Consider the following 20,473-nt stretch of genomic DNA (forward strand, 5'->3'; position numbering starts at 1 on the left):
AATATACCATTTGTTTCACCTAGGTCTCCAACTTCTTAAAATTTCGACACTCAAGTTCCAGCCGACGGAAAACGTTTATTCAATGGTTAAATGACTGCTTGACATTTACACGATGTCGATTATTGCTTGAAGCAAAAACATATGTTCGTTCATAAATTTTTTTCTATTCAAAATTTTAAGTGAAAGTTAAAGTCATTATTTTGATTGTTTTGGAATATTGTAAATCTTTTTCAATAATTTTATTCTTTAATCCTAGGGTGGTAAATGGGTCGAGCTAGGGAGATCATCCGACTTGGCTCATGTGCGGCTTGTTTTGAAACGAGTTGAGCTCACATTATTTTTCATGAGCCGAATCGTTTGGGCTTGTGAGCTCATGGATTGGGCTTTTATTTTATTTATTTATTTTTTTTGGAACTTATGTTGCTATTTTATTTTAAAAAATAAAAGAATTGAGTCACTTCGACTTGAGTCATGGATGGCTCAACTCTTTTGGGGCTCGTGGGCCGTCAGCTCATGAGGCCCATGAGCTTAGGGCCAAGTCAAGAGGAACTCGAGCTCGGCTCGTACCTAAACTGAATCGAGGGAAGAGTTGAGCTCGGGGTTGTAAGGGTAGAGCCCTTTCCAATTACTTTCGGTATCGAGTGAGTGTCACGTGACTATTTAATTATTTTCCTTTAGTTGGTGACATGGGTGCAGAAATTTAAAAGATTGGGTATCTGAGTACGATAAATGATAGGTTGGAGATATGGGCTCAACACTTTAGGGAAGGTCGAGGATCCCGTTGGAATTTACCCAATGCCGTTTTCTTCTTCTTCTTCTCCACTGACTAGTGCCCTAATTCCTAAACCCTTTTCTGGCATAAACGCACAAAAACCATACTTAACATGGGACAAATGGGGGGTGTTAAAGCATCCAAAACCACCAAAGACCTAGACCACGTTAAATCCGACGTCGCTTTTTTTGCCTCCTCTATCGACTTCTCCTCTGCTTCCTCCTCCGCAGGCGAATTCATATTTCATTTCAGTCTATAAAGTTTAATTCTCGAATTTACATAAAAATCAGAAATTGGCAATATAGAATGTCAAGGTTTAGGGCTCTGTTGCAAGCTTCTCTTAATGCTACTAAAAGAGGTATCTTTTGATCATTACCTCGTCATCCGATTGAACTCGTTGATTTTTTGTTCTTCAGTATATTCTTTTCGATTTATCTATTGTTAATTTAGCTGATGTAAATTTTTTTAGAAATTTTTGAATTGAAGTTATGATTAGTATCGGGCTTAGGAAATATCTCGAAAAGAAAATGAATTTATGTTGGTCTTCTAATAATTTGATTCCTTTCCTATTGTGGAAGAGTTCTACAATTTGTTTATTTGTATTTAAAATATTGAAAAGCCTCTGGCAGGGTGTTGCAAATATAATCATAAAAGAGATCGCAAGGGTAGATAGATTTTGGTTTGTTACGGCTTTCTATTCAACTGAAGGGGCCAATAAAGTTTATATAGATTTTTCTCAAGGGTTGGTCTTGAAGCAAATGGATGGTCATCATTTTAATTGAACCACTACAACTTGTTTCCTTTCTCTAGAATTCTCCCCACGTTGTATTGTAATTATACTGCTGAGGTGCTGTCATGCTGGTTTTTAGCAAAATATAGTCTGTGTTAAAGCTTAATTTTTGTTAAAAGTAGTTATAAACGATTACGGATTTCAAGCGTGAAACATTCATCTGCTATTTTATCTTTTGTGTTAGCCAGAAAGGCTGTGAGAAGGAGGTAGAGAAACATTACTTTTGAGCGCTTCTTTAAACTCCCTGGACTTCTGAAGATGGTTGATCTTAGAGAAAATTGTTTGTATTTCATAAATGGAAAGTTGGCGCATCACCTATGTATCATCCAGATGATGAGAGATCTATGGATTTAACATTATACTACTCTATTCTCAAGTAATAACTATAATCAATCCTCAGGTATTGCCATCAAATAATTTGATAAGTTCCTGGACAGACATCTAGATGGAATGGAGTGATGCTGCAAATTGTAGTCTCTTCCCTTTGTTCTGAAAGAAAAAAAAAAAATCATCTAAATAAAATGACAGCTCATAGTGATTTCCTTTTCATTTTTCAGTTATTGACTGAGTTTTCTGATGAATACATCTTTTTATTTACCACCTTCATCCTGTTATCATTTTGTTTGTTATCTTGTAGCTTTGGTATGGAATGTTGATGACTTAGTTCCACCAAGTGAAAAGTATATTTTCAATTTTAATTCGAAAGAGGAGCTTAAAAGGTGGCATTTGTATTCGGATTCTGAATATGGAGGTAATGTAGATGTGAAAATTTGATATCTCAATTTCCTGAATCTGAGTTCTAGAAAGTTCAATGACCCAGACACAGCAAGTAAATAATCTTATCCTATTTGTATGCTACATATCCCATGTTAACTTACCAAAAAGAAACTACATTGCATTTTTATCCCTGCGTTTATAAATCTCTACCAATATAGTCAGTTATGTATAAATGATCAAAGAACTCAACCAGTGGAAGATTAGTTTCAATAGAACACTGGTTGATGTTGATATTTTAATTGAACCTATAATATTGCATTTTCTACATGATGTCGGAGTTTCTACTACGTGTAGTGTAGCAGCACATGCCACAAGAACTATTTTAGAGAAATGTAAATGCATGGGGACTTTTATAATGGTCGAATATAACTTTTCAGGCTTGTCATCCGCATCCTTGGAGATAAAAGAGCCTGGAAATGGATCAAGTGGTATTGGTCAGTAATTATCTCTCTTACCTTGCGACAGTAATTATGCATATGTGCATGTGATTTACAATTTTTCTCCTCTTCCTCTGATTTATATGCCAGTAACTAGCTATAAATCTCATAAGAACTTTGATGAAAAGTCAATCTTCCCTTTCTTAGTTCTTGGAAACAAATTGTAGTTGAAGTACATTATCATTAAAAGTTCTTTGATTTGAATACCTGGTCTTGTCTGCCAATTTTATTTGTTGTAGCATAGCTGAGTCCAAGTATATATACATATATATAGACAAATACATATTTGTGTGTACATGTATTTATGTGCATGTCCACAAGCCAGAGAAGTTAAGACTGTTTATTACGATTACTTTACTGAATACTATTCCAGTACTCAACTCTTGAAGTATCTTCTGGCATTAAAATTCTTCTGTTTAGTGTATCATCGTCTTACGTAGTTTTGAGATCCCTGCTGAACCTTGATTGTTTTCTATTTCTGTCGTAGGCTTATTTTCTGGGAACCTTTCTTTGGATGTCAGTGAGAGTTCACGATGGAATATAACTCGTAGCGGATTCTGTGGAATGCGGTCTAAAAAGGTGCATGATATTCATAAACTTCCTGCTCATCTGCAGATCAAGGGTCACATGAGACTGCTAAAGTTCCATCTACTTGACCAGTGAAACTCAAGAGTTCTTTAGCACTAAAGTTCATCAAAAAGACCCCTTGATCTTAATATTCATGTTGAGAAATTAGGGCTTTAGCTTTGTCAGCATATTGTTAGTGGCTACTCTAGTGAACTTTCATGCTAAAATGAAAAATATGCTACAGACATTGGAACATTTTTCTTTTGGCTGTCATCTTTTGTTTCATAATGACTTCCCCTTCCATTTGTTGCTTTTGTAGTTTGATGGCTTCATAGATTTGGATGGTTACGACACATTAGCACTAAAACTTAAAGGAGATGGGAGATGCTACATTTCAACTGTGAGTACTCCAACTTTTACCTAACACAACGTAACATGCCCAAGATTTGACTTAAAATGGTAGGGTGCTTTGAAGTTTGCAATGGCGATAAACTTGCAAGTCAAAAGAGAGCACCGCCGGTGTTTAGCACCAATCTGCGTGGCAACACGTGGAATTAAATAATAGGTCTAATAAATGTCTAGATATTGACCCATTAATTAGACCTCTCATTTGATGCGGCACGGATTGGTCCTAGACACCAGTAATGCTACATAGCATTACTCGAGTATAAAACGCGATTATGGAAATATTGAAAAACTATTGGACCAAACTTGATTCAGCCTTCATCCAATTTCAATGCAGATTTATACAGAAAACTGGGTGAATTCTCCTGGACAACAAGAAGACAACTCATGGCAGGCATTCGTTTTTGTGCCTAAAGACAACTGGTATATTGCGAAGGCAAGCTCTCTCTCTCTCTTTGTTGCACATTCACACACGCAATTGGACACATTTTTGTTTGCAATCCCCTTATTTTTTATTTCTCTCTGTTTTTGGGTATATACATGTCTTATGTTCGTTCAATTTTTTTTGTAACCTGAGATGATTCTGGCAAGCTTAAATTATAATTTCAACAGAAAAAATATACTATTATCCACGCATTTCATAGGAATAGGACACACAATTTACTAACCACTTATTATTCATGCATTCCATAGGACCCAAAGCACTACCACACAAGCACAGCATGCAACTTATGAATATAGTAAGAAAAAGGAGTTCCTCGAACTGATTTGGTGTATAGGCATCCTTCAAAAGAGTTTGCCGTTTAAGTTGTAAAGTTTGATTTATGTTGAACTATGTGTTACACTGTTACAGTCTAGCGTACACTGCTCATCTGATGGCTCACAGCTGCATGACTGCAATGAGTTTTGCACAAAATGGAATGAAGTGTTAATGATTTGTATATTAAAATGTCAATATCTGGTTGTGCAGATTCCTCTTGCTCGATATCTGCCAACATGGAGAGGTAATGTGATAGATGCAAAGCTAGAGATGAACCCAGCACGAGTGGTTGGCATGTCTCTATCTGTCAATGCAGAAGGTGGAATTCCCGATGCTAGATCTGGTCCAGGTGATTTCCAAGTTGAAATTGACTGGATAAAAGCCTTGAGAATGCAGTAAATTAACGAAAATCACTGTCCAGAGGGCACAAAACTTAATCTTCGGGAAGTGAGGCAGTTTTACGCGTGTGCTTGTGTTTTAGTGTATAATCATAACGAGCATGCGAAAGCTAAGTCTGATTATTATGCTTCCATGCACATGTTCAATTTTGTTGGTGAGTACTTGAAATTATGGAACTGGGAAAATCCATAGACTAGTTATGCCTACAGAGTATTACATGGTAGGTTCGTCTCTTTCTAGTGACCTGATTTTCATGGGAATATTTTGGGTTAGAAATAAAATGTAAAAGCAATATTTGTTGCAATAGGACCAACTTATTTAGGTGCCTTTTTTACATACTACTTGTTCATGTAAAAAACAGGAGAGAAAATCAAACTGCTACATAACAAATTTGTTTTCTTGAAAAATAACTGTGTGGCAGACATGAAAAATATCAAATGTAGAGATGACCATTGAATTATAATGAAAAAGAACCATGTAAATTATGACAATCATATAATATTATCTTTTATTGCCACCATTTTCTATCTGCTTATTATTATCTTAGCTCAGAAAGGTAATTAAAATATTAATGATAATTATGAGCACAGCATTTCCAATATTTGATATAATGCATTTGAAACCAGTAAACCTAAAATTTTAACTTGGAAATTGGAATTAGATGAATCAGTCCCTAATTTTGTGATAAATAATATATAATTTTTTTTAAAGAATGTGTGGTTGAAATGTAAAAAAAATTGGGTTTAAGTGCAAAATTATTTTATTGAAAAAATATATAGTTGAAAGTGAATAGAGAAAAAAATAAGCTAAAGAATGGGGCTCAAATAGGTCGGTTCGTGGGTCGAAATTCAAGGCTTGAGCTCGGCTTGAATAAAATCAAACGGGCTTTTTTCGAACTCAAGCTGAGCCGAGCAAAAGCACGGCAAAAAAAAAAAAAAAAAAAAGCTCGACCTGAGCTTTCGACTCGGGCCTTAGCGAGCCAAGCTCGAGCCGGCTCGATGCTCTCTCTCTCTTTAATCATATTGGCATTGCCGCTAGCTTTCTTAAGGCAGCAGCCAGGCCTTAAAAATAAACGTTGTCCTTTTCTTTTTTTAAATAAGGGGCTTGAGCTCGAGCTTGAGCTGGCGAGCCACATGGGCTGGCTCGGGCTAAGTTCGAAACCTTAAAATGGGGTTTTATCTTAGTCTCGACTCTTTTCGGGCCAAGCCATAGGCTGTCCGAGTCGACGAACCCAATTGACATCCCTATGCTCAAACAAGATATTTTTATGGAGCCATTAAAAAATTGAGAATTTCAATTTTTTTATTTTTTATTTTATTTTTAGAGTCATTTATAAATAGTGATGACAATTGGCGGGATAGCCTCTCCCTCGTCCCTTTGGAGTAACGCTATTTAACATTAGTATCATTTGGCCCTTGTTTGAGCCTCATTGTTTGGTAAAAGTAGATGAATGACTAAACAAAGACTAGCTAACGAACCAAAACCCAACCAATAACTAAGATTTGGAATAATGAATTTTTAAAGAATGTGAGGTTGAAAAGTTGAAAAGTGTATTTTCTGCATTTATTTATGCCATTTTATTAAATTTTTATGTCGTCAAATTATTAATTTCTATTTAATTTGGGTTATTTTTTGTTTGTTTTAGTATTTAACTAGTTTTGAAGCATAAATTGGCCATCGGATGGAAAGTTTGGAATCAAATTCTACATTTTGAAAATTGAAGGACTTGAATTGAATTAAAGAAATATGTTGGTTGCTCAATTAATTGGATTTGATGGCTAGAATACACATTCTAAAATATTGTTGGACATTTGTGCAAATTACAATTACATATGGCAGGAAGACGTGGAATTTGTTGTCAAGGTGGATTTTGACACTTAGAATTTAATTGGGCCTTGGACCAATTGATAAAGGGGAAGGAATTAATGTGGACTTGGATTTGAAAAAAAGGATGTGGGCTTTGCTTGTTGAGCTTGCTTTTGTATCAAGTGGAAATTACAGGAATCCTAGAGTTAAAATCTAGGGTTCCAAAATCATATTTGAACTTTGCAATTTCATAAACCAGATCTTTTATTAATTAATGAACAAATTAAAAAATTAATTAATCTATAAAATAAATAATAATTTCAAACCCTGCTTATTTCATTCCCCTGCCCACCACCAAAACCCAATTCTCTCTCTCTCTCTCTCTCTCTCTCTCTCTCTCTCTCTCATCTGATCGGTGAAAGTCGATGGAGGATCAACGATAGAGGAGCTCCTTCGTTCCAGCTTCACTGATCGATAGTTGTGGTCTGCTCTGTTGCACATCGCTGATCGACGCTACTGCGAACTTCTCCATTGCAGCGTCGACAAAACTGGTGGCGAGGGCTTTTAGTGTCGGATTTGGCAGCAATCTGGCTGTGAATGACGGGATCTGGCGGTGACCTCTTACAGCAGCGATTTGGCTTAGATCTGTAGCAACGACTATAACCGGAGGTCGTGGTGGCGACGAGGAAGGTTTTTTGTTTTGTGTGATGGTCGGCGACGAAGAAAAAACATGTGTGTGTTGCGACGGTGGGTATTGTGTGGTCAGTGGTTGTTTTGTGATTGAGCCGAGGTGATGGCAGTGGTGGTTGGTACGGGCGGTGGTGGTACAGTTCGGTGTCAGATTTGGGATTTTTCTGGCGTGGTCGTGTGGCCGTGGGTGCAGTGCAGTGGTAGTGATGGGTTTCGTTGTGGTTGTGGTGGTCATGACAGTTTAGTAGATTTTGTGACAAGTAATTGGACCCGTGACCTGAAAATTGTGACCGTGAGTTGATCGTGATGGTGGTTGTGGCAATCATGTGGTGGTTGTGGCGATTTGATTGTTTTGTGACTAATAATTGGATATGTGACCTGAAAATTGTGATTATGACTCCCAATTATGACTCACAATTGATTAATCGTGATCAAGTAATCAAATAATTTACAATGAAAGTTTTGAATCTGTGGTGATGAATAATTCATGAGTCGTGGCCTATAAAATTTTTAGACTCGTGATTGAAAAGTATTTTTGTGATCTATAAAATTTTTTATGTGTGATCGAAAAATAAGTTGCGACTAATAATTTGATAAATTGTGACTAAAAATTAATTTGTGATTAATTAATTAGTGACCTAAAAATAAATAATATGTGACCTAAAAAATGTAATTGTAACTCATAATTTATTGAGTTAGTGACTGTAAAAATTAATTGTGACTAATTATTTTGAAAATTTGTGACTGATAAATGAATTGTGATCAATAAAATTTTTATGATAAATAAATAATACATGACCTAAAAATTGTTTGTGACTTATAATTTATTAAGTTGTGATCAAAAAATTAATCTGTGACCTATAAAATTTTTGATTCGTGACTGAAAAATAATATGTGATCCGTAAAATTTTTAATTTGTGATTGAAAAATAAGTTGTGATTAAAAATTAATCTGTGACTAATTATGTTTTTTATTTGTGACCGATGAGTAAACTGTGACCTACAAAATATTGAATTGTGATCATTGAAAAATTTGTGACATAAATTTTTTGATTTATGACCAAAAAATAATAAGTAATTAATTAAATTATTAATTTGTGACCAAATTGTGTAGATCTGCGACCTAAATATATTTAATTAATAAAATAATTAATTAACTAATTAAATCATAAATAAATTTTGATAAAAATCTAATTTTTGAAGTTTGAAACTTATTTTCTTAATTTTGAAATGTGTGGTACTTAAATTCTTACTTATGAAATTATCAAATTGCTGGGACATTTTTTTATGGACTTTTGATGGGCTGGAAATGCAAAAGGGCTGTTTTGGTTGAATTCATATATATATATACACACACACACACATAGAGATGATCTTCTAAACATTGGTGACATGATACATCATTTAATTGGTGAATAAGTTAATAGTAGGTCTCATATATTTAATGATTTACCAATTAAATGATGTGTCATGTTATATTATCGATATTTAACATAAACTAAGTACCGATACTTAGGAGATCATTCCTATATATATAAATAAGTTCTTATCAATTGTCAAAAGTTTATAGAAAAAGATAAAAATGACAAAAGAGTAGTATGAGAAGAAAGTAGTATGAAACAGGAGTATTTATTATTTTGTGTTTGATTTTGTTGTTTCAAAGAATGTGTAATCCACCCCTTTTTATAATAGAAGAATTCAACCATCTCATTATGAAAATTAATAAAATTCAACACATGTTACAAATTTAATAATGAGATTAAATTTTGTATTTAATATATATACACACACGTTACACGGCTGGTGGCTGGGAAAAAAACCACGGAAAACGGCAGCTGCTTGGGGGCAGGAATCAAAGGTCGTTGCTGCCTACTGGAGAATAAAAAAGGGCAGCCAACACTTACTGTTTTGAAAGAAAAAAAGGGCTACTGTTCGGGAATAAGGAGAACCAAAAGTTTCCTGTTGCTGAGTAGTAATATATATACACAATTGAGGCAGCATTGAGAATTAGAGTTAAACTTTTGGGAGACAAATTGGGCTGCTGTAAACACAAGAACACGGGGCTGCCGACTGAAATTAATTGATATATACACACACACTGAAAACGGCAGCCAAGGAAGAAAGGAAAAAGTCAGAAATTGGGCACCAAGAAATATATTATACACGCACGCAGACAATTGAAGAAGAAGAAACGAGCTGCCTGCTGGAAATTAAAAGGGAGATTACTGGAGTATGTATATATACACGGCAAGAGGCAGAAATAGGATATTGAGGGGTCATTCATTTACAATTCGGCGGGTGAAAATTACGGCTTTAATTGTGAAATTCATCACGTTCCGTCGATTTTTGGGTAATATCTTTTCACTTTCATTCGTTTAATTTCGACATTACGCGTGGCTAAATTTTTATATTACTAGAATGCGATGAACCTTTATTATGAATTTTTAGTTTTTATGATTAGATTGACGTTAATTTTGTTTGAATATTTGGATGCTTATTATAGTTTAGTTTGCTATTCAATTACTTGGCCAATAATTGAATTGTTTGTGAATTTTATTATCATCGAGATAGATAATAGGATCAATAGCACATAGTGATAAACATTGTGAGGTTCAATAGATAATAGAAATATACCTCTATGCTTCATTTTATAAGATGTCCTATCTCGTTTAATGCATTTATCATGTTTACATCTTTCATCGAGAGATAAGATCACATGAAGGGAATAGATTTGACAACTATCAAGAGGGGTTTTCTATTAAAATAGAAATATTGACCAACAAGCATCATTTCAAATTGTCAATTTAAATTGTCGAACTAAAAATGGAATAGCAAGGGAGAGTCTACATCTGAGCAATATTTCTTGCGAATTTGATAAATTTTCTTTACATTGCTTTTAAGTTAGTAGATAGATTTAATAGTGTTTAGTTACTACTTGATTTTGCTATTCAATTAAGGGTAGTGTTAGTTTTAACTCGATCAAATACATAGTTCTCATGAATATGATACTCTATATATAACTTTATTACTTGTTTACGATTCCGTCCACTTGTGGGCAATCAAATGATCAAAAGTACAAAAAAAAAAAAAAATATTTTAAATTTGTATGTAATAGTGTTTTATTAAGAGAATATGCGAGTAAAAATGAGTTTAAATATCAACTTTTTTTCCAAGTCAATATGGGGCCTAATTCATTGAAGAAGTCTGGTGAATCTTCCCAGATTCCATTATCATTATTTTTAGCTATTTAATCACTGTTCCAAATTTTGAAGGAATTGTACTTAGCTTTGTTTTTGTTGGTAAAAAATAAGTCCATGTTTGGTATGGTTCATTCAAAATTTATTTTTCTGTCCAAACTCATTTTGAACTACACATTTTCTTCATAAAATAATTATGCGCCTAAATTTATAACTTTTTTTTTCTACTTTTTAACTAACCCATTTTCCAAAGATATCACTTTCAATACAAATATACATCAAAATTTATTTCCACTTGTCATTTGAATTGAAGACGTTCAGTTTGGTACAACTGCAAACAAGCAAGGCCTATATTAGGGGAAAAATTCACAAACCATGGTTTAAGTATGCACACTTCAAAATTCACGTGGTTAAGTTTAATTATGCAAAAATTAGGTTTTTATCTAATTAATTAAAAATATTTAATAATTAAATATAATAAAAGTCAATTACACAATTAATGGTCACAGATCTCCAATTATAGGTTACAGATTTATTTATTAGTCACATGTTATCAAATTAATTGGTCACAGATTTTTTCGAGGTCACAAATAAAAAATTGTTATTTTGAAGTCACAAATCAAAATTTTTATAGGTCACAATTTTTATCACTCGTCGCAAATCAAAAAATTATAGGTCACAAATTATCTATTAGTCACATATTTTTTAATTCATTGGTCACAATTATTGAAGTTTAAGGTCACAGGTCAAATAGTGGGTCCCATCGGCAACCACTGCCACCACATCCACGACGACCACCACCATCTCACCACCGCAGCCATCGCAACAACTACCACCCAATAAACTGCCAGCAAATTAGAACCACGACCACACAACTCCATCAACATCAACTCCACCACAGCCACCGCCAATAACTACACATACAGCCAACAAAAACCAACGCAAAACTTCTGTGCCACTAGATGAAATGATACAGTACAACCGGCATCCCGCAAATAGCACCACCTCACCATCTCCACCCCGTCGTCGCCATCAGTCCACCACCGTCTCCCCGATCCAGAGCTACACTTCTAAAGCACCATCGCCACCCGTCAACCACAACATTCGTCACCAGTTCACCACCAGATTCGCCCCATTCAAAACGAAAACGAAGATCTCACCTCAGATCTAAACAATTATTTGTCCCAAACCACCCAAAAAAGCCCCAAAATCCGCACTACGCATCGGTAGAGAATAGATACGGGGATGAGGGTGACCAACCACCGCCCAACGACAGCGTGGTGGTAATGTCGGCGACTAGGTGGAGGTGACGCTGTCTCATCAGAGAACATCTTCCACGATGTCGCTACTATTGTTGAGAATTGGGAGAAGACAGTAGAGACTAGAGGAGGAAATACCTCTAGATAGCCTAATTAAAAGGGAGTTTTGTAAGTTAGACCAAAAAATATAATCATTTGAGAAATAGCCTTTTAATAATAATCTTTCCAAAAATACTCCTCATTGAGAAATTGCAATCAAAGCTACTACAATGTATAAAAACTTTCAATTAGGTCCCCAAAGAAATATAGATAAAAAATCTTTAATAAATTTAAACCCAAATCTTATACAAAATTTTATTGATCTAAAAAACTCAACAGAAAGTGAATTAAAATATTTAGAAGAAGATCCGAAAGGTTTCTTTACAGAATATTTAGATCCAAAATTAAAAAATAAAAATATTTCTATAGATAATAGAACAATCAAAACAGAAAAAGATATATATAAACTAATTCTTAACCTGAGAAGAAGAATTAAAGAATTAAATATAATTATTGAATAAAAAGTTTTAATAAAAAATAGTGAATTTTATAAATTCTATTGTGATATTTTAAATATTTATGAAGATTTTAATTGGCTTAAAAATCTTAACCCCTCCGTTGCACACTCCGGTGAAATGGTATCAGAGCCATGTTACGAACAAAAAATTATGATGAATATAGTAGATGAAGAAAATATAATTGAAGAAATTTTGAAAAAAGTTGAAAAACATAAAAAACCTAGTTATCCCTATTTACCTAAAAACACCACAAATGAAAGTTTTGAGGATATACATAAAAGATTAGAAAATCTAGAATATAATCTACAAATAGGAAACGCTTTTTTAGATAAAAATCTTTAAGGAAAATATAGGATTATAATAAATCCATCTCAAGATTTTAGGATAACATAAAAGGAAAATAATAAAAGGAAAAAAATGAAGAAAAACAATATATGATTACAGATGTAGAAGAAATAGGACAAAAATTCTTAGAATCTACAGGTGAAGAGTATGAAGAATATAAAAAACAATTAGAAGAATTAACTGAAAAAATGGAAAATACAAAGATGAATACTAATCTATCTTTAAATCAGAATATAAAAGTAGAATTCAGTAGTGATGAAAAACAATATTATTCTTATGGTATCCCAATACCTGATAAGGATGGTATTTACCAATATAGAAAAACACAGAAAAGATACACTGGAAATGTAAGAAAACAGTCCATAAAAGAAATAAACCCAATGAAATCTTATAATGAACCAATCCACACAACAGGAGTATGATTAGATCTAGACCGTGTAGATAAAAATAAAGCTATTGAAACATGGATGAAAAGCACAGATTTAGCAATACAATTTAATAAATGGGAAACATATACAACTTTTGGATTTATCGAACATACATTCAGAGGAATTGTTTCTGAATGGTGGAGAAAACTACCAGAAACTATTAAAGGAAGAATAAACTATAAAGTATGGAGCAGGTAGAACTGAGGTATTAGATAATAAGAATAATTTAAATGAACAAAATATACAGGAGATATTAAAAAGGTTTGAAAAAATCTTAAGAATAGAATTCTTAGGAGATAAGTATATTTCTAATGATGAAGAAAGAAAACAAAATGAATATAATCAAGGAATGATAGCAATGGAAAATTTAAAAATATGTGATATGTGTGAATTAGAAAGATATACTTGTAAATTTGAAAAAATAAACTATATATTAAATCAAGAAGATTATCAAGAAAATAAACCTATATTAAGATCTTATTTTACAAAATTACCATTTCCATGGGGAATTAAGTTATTAAAAGAATATGAAAAATTATTATCTCTAGGAGAAGAGGAAGGAATAAAAATAGATAGTTTTGGAAGTAGGATTGAATTTACAAAAAGAATGATATGTATGTGGTGTAGAGAAGCTTTAGAAAATACAAAAGCATATAAAATAAGAAAAAATTCATTATATTGTTATAAAGATATTGGCTAAGTTGAACAATTTGGATGTCATAAGAAGAAATATAAACCGTATAAGAAATATAAAAGAAAATTCAAAAACTATAAAAAATTCAAGAAAAGAAATTTTAAACCACACAAAAAATATTTCAAGAAAAGAAATTGGAATAAGAAATTTAAACCAAGAAATATTAAAAAATGTAGATATTTTATTTGTAATGAAAAAGGACACATTGCCCCTCAATGTCCTAAAAAAAAAGATAGACAAAATATAAAAACTCTTAGAATTTATGAAAAATTTCAAGAAGATAGTGACATAGAACCAATTGAATATTTTGAAGATCTAAGTAGTGAATGCAGTAGCATTTATAAATTAAATACATTTTCATCAGAAGAAGATTATGAGGAAATAGTATATATGAATCAAGAGATACAACAATCAGAAATAGAAATAGAAACAACTGAAAAAGTTGAAGACTTTATAGAAGGTATAAATCAAGAAATTACCTTTGATATTAAAAAATACACAGGAATCACTAAGAAGATATTAGACCTACAAGAAAAATATGTATTCCATCAAGGATTTTTATGAATTTTACCAAGAGTAAATAAAACAATTGTAAGTATGAATTATAAAGAAATGTCTATCAATATAGAAGATACTATAGGAAAAACAAGAATTCCTATAATTACAAAAGAATGGATAAAACAAAAGTTATCCAAAATCCCAGAAAATGTAAGAAACAAATTAAAATGTATTGAAATAGGAGGAGTCTAGATAATGGTAAAATGATTCTTTAAAGAAGGTATGAACATACCAATAGAAATATACTGTATGGACAATAGAATCTTACAAGATCCTATAGATGCTCTATTAGGAATAGTCGTAGAAAACTTAGTCTATCAGAAGATAATATTTACAGTAAAACTAAATTATGCAATATCATTACATGATGAAAATATTGACCAAATTTTCAATCTATACTATAGAATTGGAAACTTAAAAATTTTATGAAGAAGTAAGGCTATTAGTATAAGCATAAAATTAATTTTTGCTTTTAGTACTGGCCATCATAATAATCTAAGAAAAATAACTGATAACATTATCATACATAAAGATTTTGAGGAATTAGCAAAATATATACCTCCTAGGAAATACCAAGAACATGAAGTCACTACCCAGAACAAATAATACTTGATTTTCATAAACAAGCTAAAGAAATTAATTTCAAAGGAAAATTAATAAGAAGAAATAGTATCAGCTTAGAATGAGTAATCTTATTGCAAGATTTCCCTCTAAACAAGACTCTAAGATAAGCAGACTTAAGAATTTAAGTATTGCTGAACCATCAAGTTCTCAATATTACATTAAGACAAGATATGTAAATCAAGAAGGATTTAAGAAAAATCTTCTTGTCCTCATAGATACTGGAGCAGATAAAAGGTATGTAAATGCTAAATTTGTTAGTCATTTAATAGACTTTGAAATACCAGAATCATATATATTTAAGGATTATTTAGGAAATAATCTTGAAATAAAAAAATATATTAAGTTTCCCTTTATACTTATAGGAGAGGATTAGAAAGAATATACTAAAGAAATAATTCTATATAAAAATGAATTATATGCAGTAGATCGTTCACCTATTCTATTAGGAATGAACTTTCTTGAGAAATATAGTCCTTATAAAATCTGTCAAGGGTATTTAAAGATAACAGTTGATGATAACCCAATCATCATATCAAGAATAGATGAAAATATGAAATCATTGTTATCATGGAAAGAGTAATACGTACTAATCTCATGAGTCCATATATTGAAATTACACTTAATATAAAAAGCTATTGTAGAATTAAATTTCATGCTTACTTAGATACAGGAAGTACAATAAGCTTATACTTACCAAATGTATTACCATCTGAATACTAGATATACAATTTAAAGAAGATAGTCACCGCTACAACAGCATGTGAAAATAAGGTAATATACAACAAATATGCTACGCAAGTACCTTTTCTAGTTTCCTTTAGAGAAGTAATTGTTGATACAATATACATGTCAACCACAATTAGATGTGATATTTTATTAGGATAAAATTTTCTATTAAAATATGCACCATTTACACAATATATTGACAAGTATATGTTCACAACACTTTGTGCATATAAAATATTTACACTAAAAATAAATAAAACTGTTACAATAGCATATACAGATATAAACCATCAGAGTTCCTCAACCCAGCGTGATAGATGTTGGAGTACAGAAAAATTTAAATCAGTTACAGTCTTAAAAATGACAACAGAAAATAGGATTGAAAAACTGAAAAATGAAATTTCTGAAACATATTCTGAAAATCCATTAGAAAAATGGAATACAGACAAAGTAAAGGCAAAAATAGAATTAACCAATCCGGATACTATTGTTAGAGTCAAATCCATGAAATATAGTGTTGATGATCAAAAGGAATTTAAAGACCAGATAAAAGAATTGCTAGAAGCTAAGTTAATTAGGTCTAGTAAAAGTCCACATAGCAGCCCATCCTTTATGGTTAGAAAATATAGTGAGATAAAAAGAGGAAAAATCAGAATGGTGATAAATTACAAAACATTAAATGAAGTTACTAAATTTGATGGATATTACTTGCCAAATAAGGACACCCTTATTAAACAAGTACAGAACAAAAAGATATTTTCAAAATTTAATTGTAAGTCAGGATTTTGGCAAATCATGCTTACAGAAGAAAGTAAACCACTAACTTCATTTAGTACCTCCAATCCTTTAGGACAATACGAATGGAATGTAATGCCATTTGGGTTAAAAAATACACCACAAATATTCCAAAGAAGAATTGATGAGGTAATCAAACTAATTACTCATTTCTATATTGCATATGTAGATAATTTACTTATTCATTCAAATAATATTGATGAACATATTGAACATTTTGAGAAATTTTGTTATATGATGAAAAAACATGGTATTACACTTTCTCAAAAGAAAGTTGAGATAGCTAGAACAGAAATAGAATTTTTAGGATTATTTATAAAAGAAGGAAAATTGCAATTGCAATATTATATTGGAGAAAAACTTCAAGAATTTCCTAAAAAAATCAAAGATAAAAAACAATTATAAAACTTTCTTGGTATATTAAATTATGCTGGAGGATTCATTGAAAATTGTGCCAAATTGAAAAATTATTTTCTTCCAAAATTAAGAAAAAACATAATGTGGTCTTGGGAAGAACAAGATTATGAAAATATAAGGAAAGTAAAAGAAGAGTTAAAGGTATTGCCCAAACTTGTAATACCACAAGAAGAAGATTTTTTTATCCTTGAAACTGATACTTCAGATAATTAATGGGGAGCAGTATTAAAAGTTAAAAAGAATCATAAAGAATATAAATGTGAAAAGAATTGTTCTTGTCCTGAGATACTTGCAAGTTTTACATCAGGAACATTCAAAGAAGTTGAAACAAGATATGAGACGAACAGGAAAGAACTCATTGCTGTAAAAAGAGGAGTTCAGAAATATAAAGATTATCTATTACCAAAGAAGTTCTTGATTAGAACTGATAATACTCAAGTTAAAGCATTTTTGAAAAATAATGTTGATCCATCTATTGCCAATAGATATATTATTAGGATACAAATTTGGTTTTCATATTTCAAATTTGATATTGAATATATAAAAGGTAAAACTAACTTTCTTCCTGATTATCTTAGTAGGGATGAAGCTAGAACAATTAAGGACGAAAGTCCAGATACTTGAGATAAAAGTTCCTTTTTAGAAACACAAATTCAAAATATCCAAGATAGCATTCGAGGCAAAAATATAGCCGTTGAGGCAGAAGTTACTTGTACCAAGTCTAGTATCCCTTCGCAGGGACTTGTGAATATTAGCGCTCTCTCCGAGGATAAAGGGAAAGAAAAGAAGGTAATAGGAACCCCTTCATAGGGAAAAATTGAACCTATTACTGGTAATAAAGATATTCAAGATATCAAAAGAGAAGGTAGCTCTTCACAAAGCCAAACTCAATCTAAACTTTCTATTAAAGGATAGATCCAAAAGATATTGTCAAGATATGCAATGAAGCAAAAATTCCCAGAAAAGATAACCATGAAAAAGTAACACTCTTTATTGTTATTTTCAATATTTTATCAGATTGGTATTTGGACATTGGAAAGTGGATGAAGACTCTCCACTATTCAAAATATAACAAGATAAATTTTTATCCAGGAGCACAGCCAACTGGGTACGAAATTGTTTTGAGATAGGAAATATACTTTGTATATATCCTAGCAAAGATCTCAAAGAGATAGCTCAACTTCCAGCCAACATCAGAAAAGCTGTTAAAAGATATATTGAAGTCGTCAAGACAACAAATACATATATCAGATTCTATTCAGCAACCATGGAATGGGATCCCGTTCTTGAATATATGCATCCATCGTTCCATGTGATAAAAATGGGACTCACAAATCAACATTTTTTACCAACCAATCAAAAGGTTGTTAAAAATGGATATCAAGATATTCTAAATATGATGCCCTACAGAAGAGCAAAAGGATACAAAAAGATATTTGAACATGTAACTCAGATAATTACTGAGAAAGAAAAAATATGGGTTTATCCATTTGAAGATCATATTATCTATTCCAATGCAAGGATGGCCACCAAGGAAGAATTGTTATCTCGATCATTTATTATCTACAATTATTTCTAACCAAGTGCATGGATCAGAAGATATGGCTAAAGAACTATGCAAATTACTCTGGAACTATAGTGATCACCATTGTGAATACTGTGTTGTTGAATATATGAGTCAAGCATCTCTTAATAGTGAAGAATTCCCTGTAGAATTCTTTGATTCGAAAATGGAAAAGTGATGGTGACAAAAGTAGCCCTTTATCACTACTTTAATAAAGAAATTTATTAAAGAAAAACTGTGGCTACTAAAAGATAGAAGATAATGCAAGAAAAGTCTCCATAATTGTGACTACTCCCCACCATTTGTCACAAGTGGCAGACAAACTCAAAAGATAAGGCATATAATTTCAAAAGGAGAGGTCCACTTAGCAAGAAGATAATAGAAAATTTGGTGGAGATAAGATGGCCTAACTACCCAACAAAGAAAGGGAAAAAACACCTGTCAAGATAAGATTTCCAAAGGCTTCTATAAAAGGAGGCAAGGAGGAAGACATCTCGAAATAACTTATCTCTTAAACACTCGGAGGAAACACTTCTTAGAGAGATATCTTTTGTAATCTGTATACACCACTTGTATTCAGAAAAATATTAGATAGCTTGAAGATAGTAAAGCGTGTAATAAGGTAATCACTTATGGAGTTCTAAACTTCATAAGGTGAGTACCAAAGGCATGTAAATATAGATTGCAAGCATGTATTATTTCAGTTTATGAATATCAAAGTAAAGTTTGTTATGTTCAACAAAGCCTTCATAAAAGGATTTCGTTAAATTTCTCATGATTTCTCGGCAGTACAAATAGAGATTTTAAAAAATTTTCAAAACATTGATTTTGAAAGGATGTTAGCCATGCCAAAGTACTCGTCTTTGATGAATGGTTTAGGGGAAAAAGGCAATTTTCTAACAAAATTGTAGCACCTTGTGTGTGAGTTATCTTTTAAAATTTCGTTCCAAGTAAGAACTTGATTCTGAAAAGAGTTTGGATAAAGGTGAAAACAGAGACTCTGGATACTGTGAGATAGCGTTTGTGGCAACACGGCTAGTTCTCTAGAATGAGAAATGCAACCTTAATTGAAAAACCTTTTGCGGAAGCAGTTGTGGACCCAAATAATTTCAAAAAAACATTTTAATCTTTACTTGATTCACAAGATTGATTAAGTACATGCAAAACATCTATAAAAGCATATTGGAGGGAAAGCCTATTTACTTCCATTTGATTACTGTAAGTTATTTACTTATTCTTACATGCTTATGCTTTAATTATTCTGATGAACAAATCACAAGCATTCACAACAATTTCTAATAATGATAATAATCTCATATTATTTTTAGATGAAAAAGATGTTTCGTTTTTATTTAAATTAGTTGAAAAGTCTGAAGATATATTTCCTGTTGGCAAAGAAAAATTGAACAAATATATAGGGATATAGATTATAATTGTAAAAATAATATAGGATTTGATTCTGTAGGAACTAGTAAATAGATAAGAATGATAGAGGATATTATAACTAAACATAGAAATATACAAGAAGAAGTTTCAGAAGAATTAGTTCGAGAATATATAAACAAGAAATGTCAGCTTAGGATCTTTGAAAAACTACTAAAATGCAAAGAATATTTAAAAGTGTTTGAAAGATTGAAAAATATAGATATAGGTCCTGATTAATAAATCCTTAAAGATATAAGATATATCTTACAAATAATTATAGTAAGAGTAAAATAGTATTTCTTATTGAAAAGGCCATTGTGAAAAATTGGATCAATTATCCAGCCATTTTGGATCAATTATCCAGCCATTTTAAAAATTGCCCCAGACTAGAGAGATACAGGGATGGGGATTAGGTTTTGCATTGGGGTGGGTAGTTAAATACTTCAAACCTGATAACTGCACAAATAAACTTCGGCCCTGGA

At 31.8% G+C, this 20,473-nt stretch overlaps 2 protein-coding genes across 2 annotated transcripts in view; both read left to right on the forward strand.

The window, feature by feature from the left end:
* Nucleotides 1–1,016: 1,016 nt before the first annotated feature.
* On the forward strand, nucleotides 1,017–5,241 carry LOC111366764 (probable complex I intermediate-associated protein 30). The gene is made up of 7 exons (XM_022987463.1): nucleotides 1,017–1,130; nucleotides 2,200–2,313; nucleotides 2,717–2,773; nucleotides 3,264–3,355; nucleotides 3,663–3,743; nucleotides 4,086–4,184; nucleotides 4,719–5,241. The coding sequence occupies exons 1-7, from the start codon at nucleotides 1,079–1,081 to the stop codon at nucleotides 4,905–4,907; spliced, it is 684 nt and encodes a 227-aa protein (XP_022843231.1). The 5' UTR covers nucleotides 1,017–1,078; the 3' UTR covers nucleotides 4,908–5,241.
* An 8,132-nt stretch (nucleotides 5,242–13,373) lies between these two features.
* LOC111373806 overlaps nucleotides 13,374–20,473 on the forward strand; it is a 10,800-nt gene continuing 3,700 nt past the window's right edge. Inside the window, exons 1-2 of the mRNA XM_022996375.1 lie at nucleotides 13,374–13,393; nucleotides 17,674–17,791. Of these exons, the coding sequence (XP_022852143.1) occupies nucleotides 13,374–13,393; nucleotides 17,674–17,791 (138 nt within the window). The remainder of the gene's footprint in view (nucleotides 13,394–17,673; nucleotides 17,792–20,473) is intronic.

The sequence above is a fragment of the Olea europaea genome, chromosome 2 (genome assembly GCF_002742605.1).
Source record: "Olea europaea var. sylvestris chromosome 2, O_europaea_v1, whole genome shotgun sequence".
Classification (NCBI taxonomy): Eukaryota; Viridiplantae; Streptophyta; class Magnoliopsida; order Lamiales; family Oleaceae; genus Olea; species Olea europaea.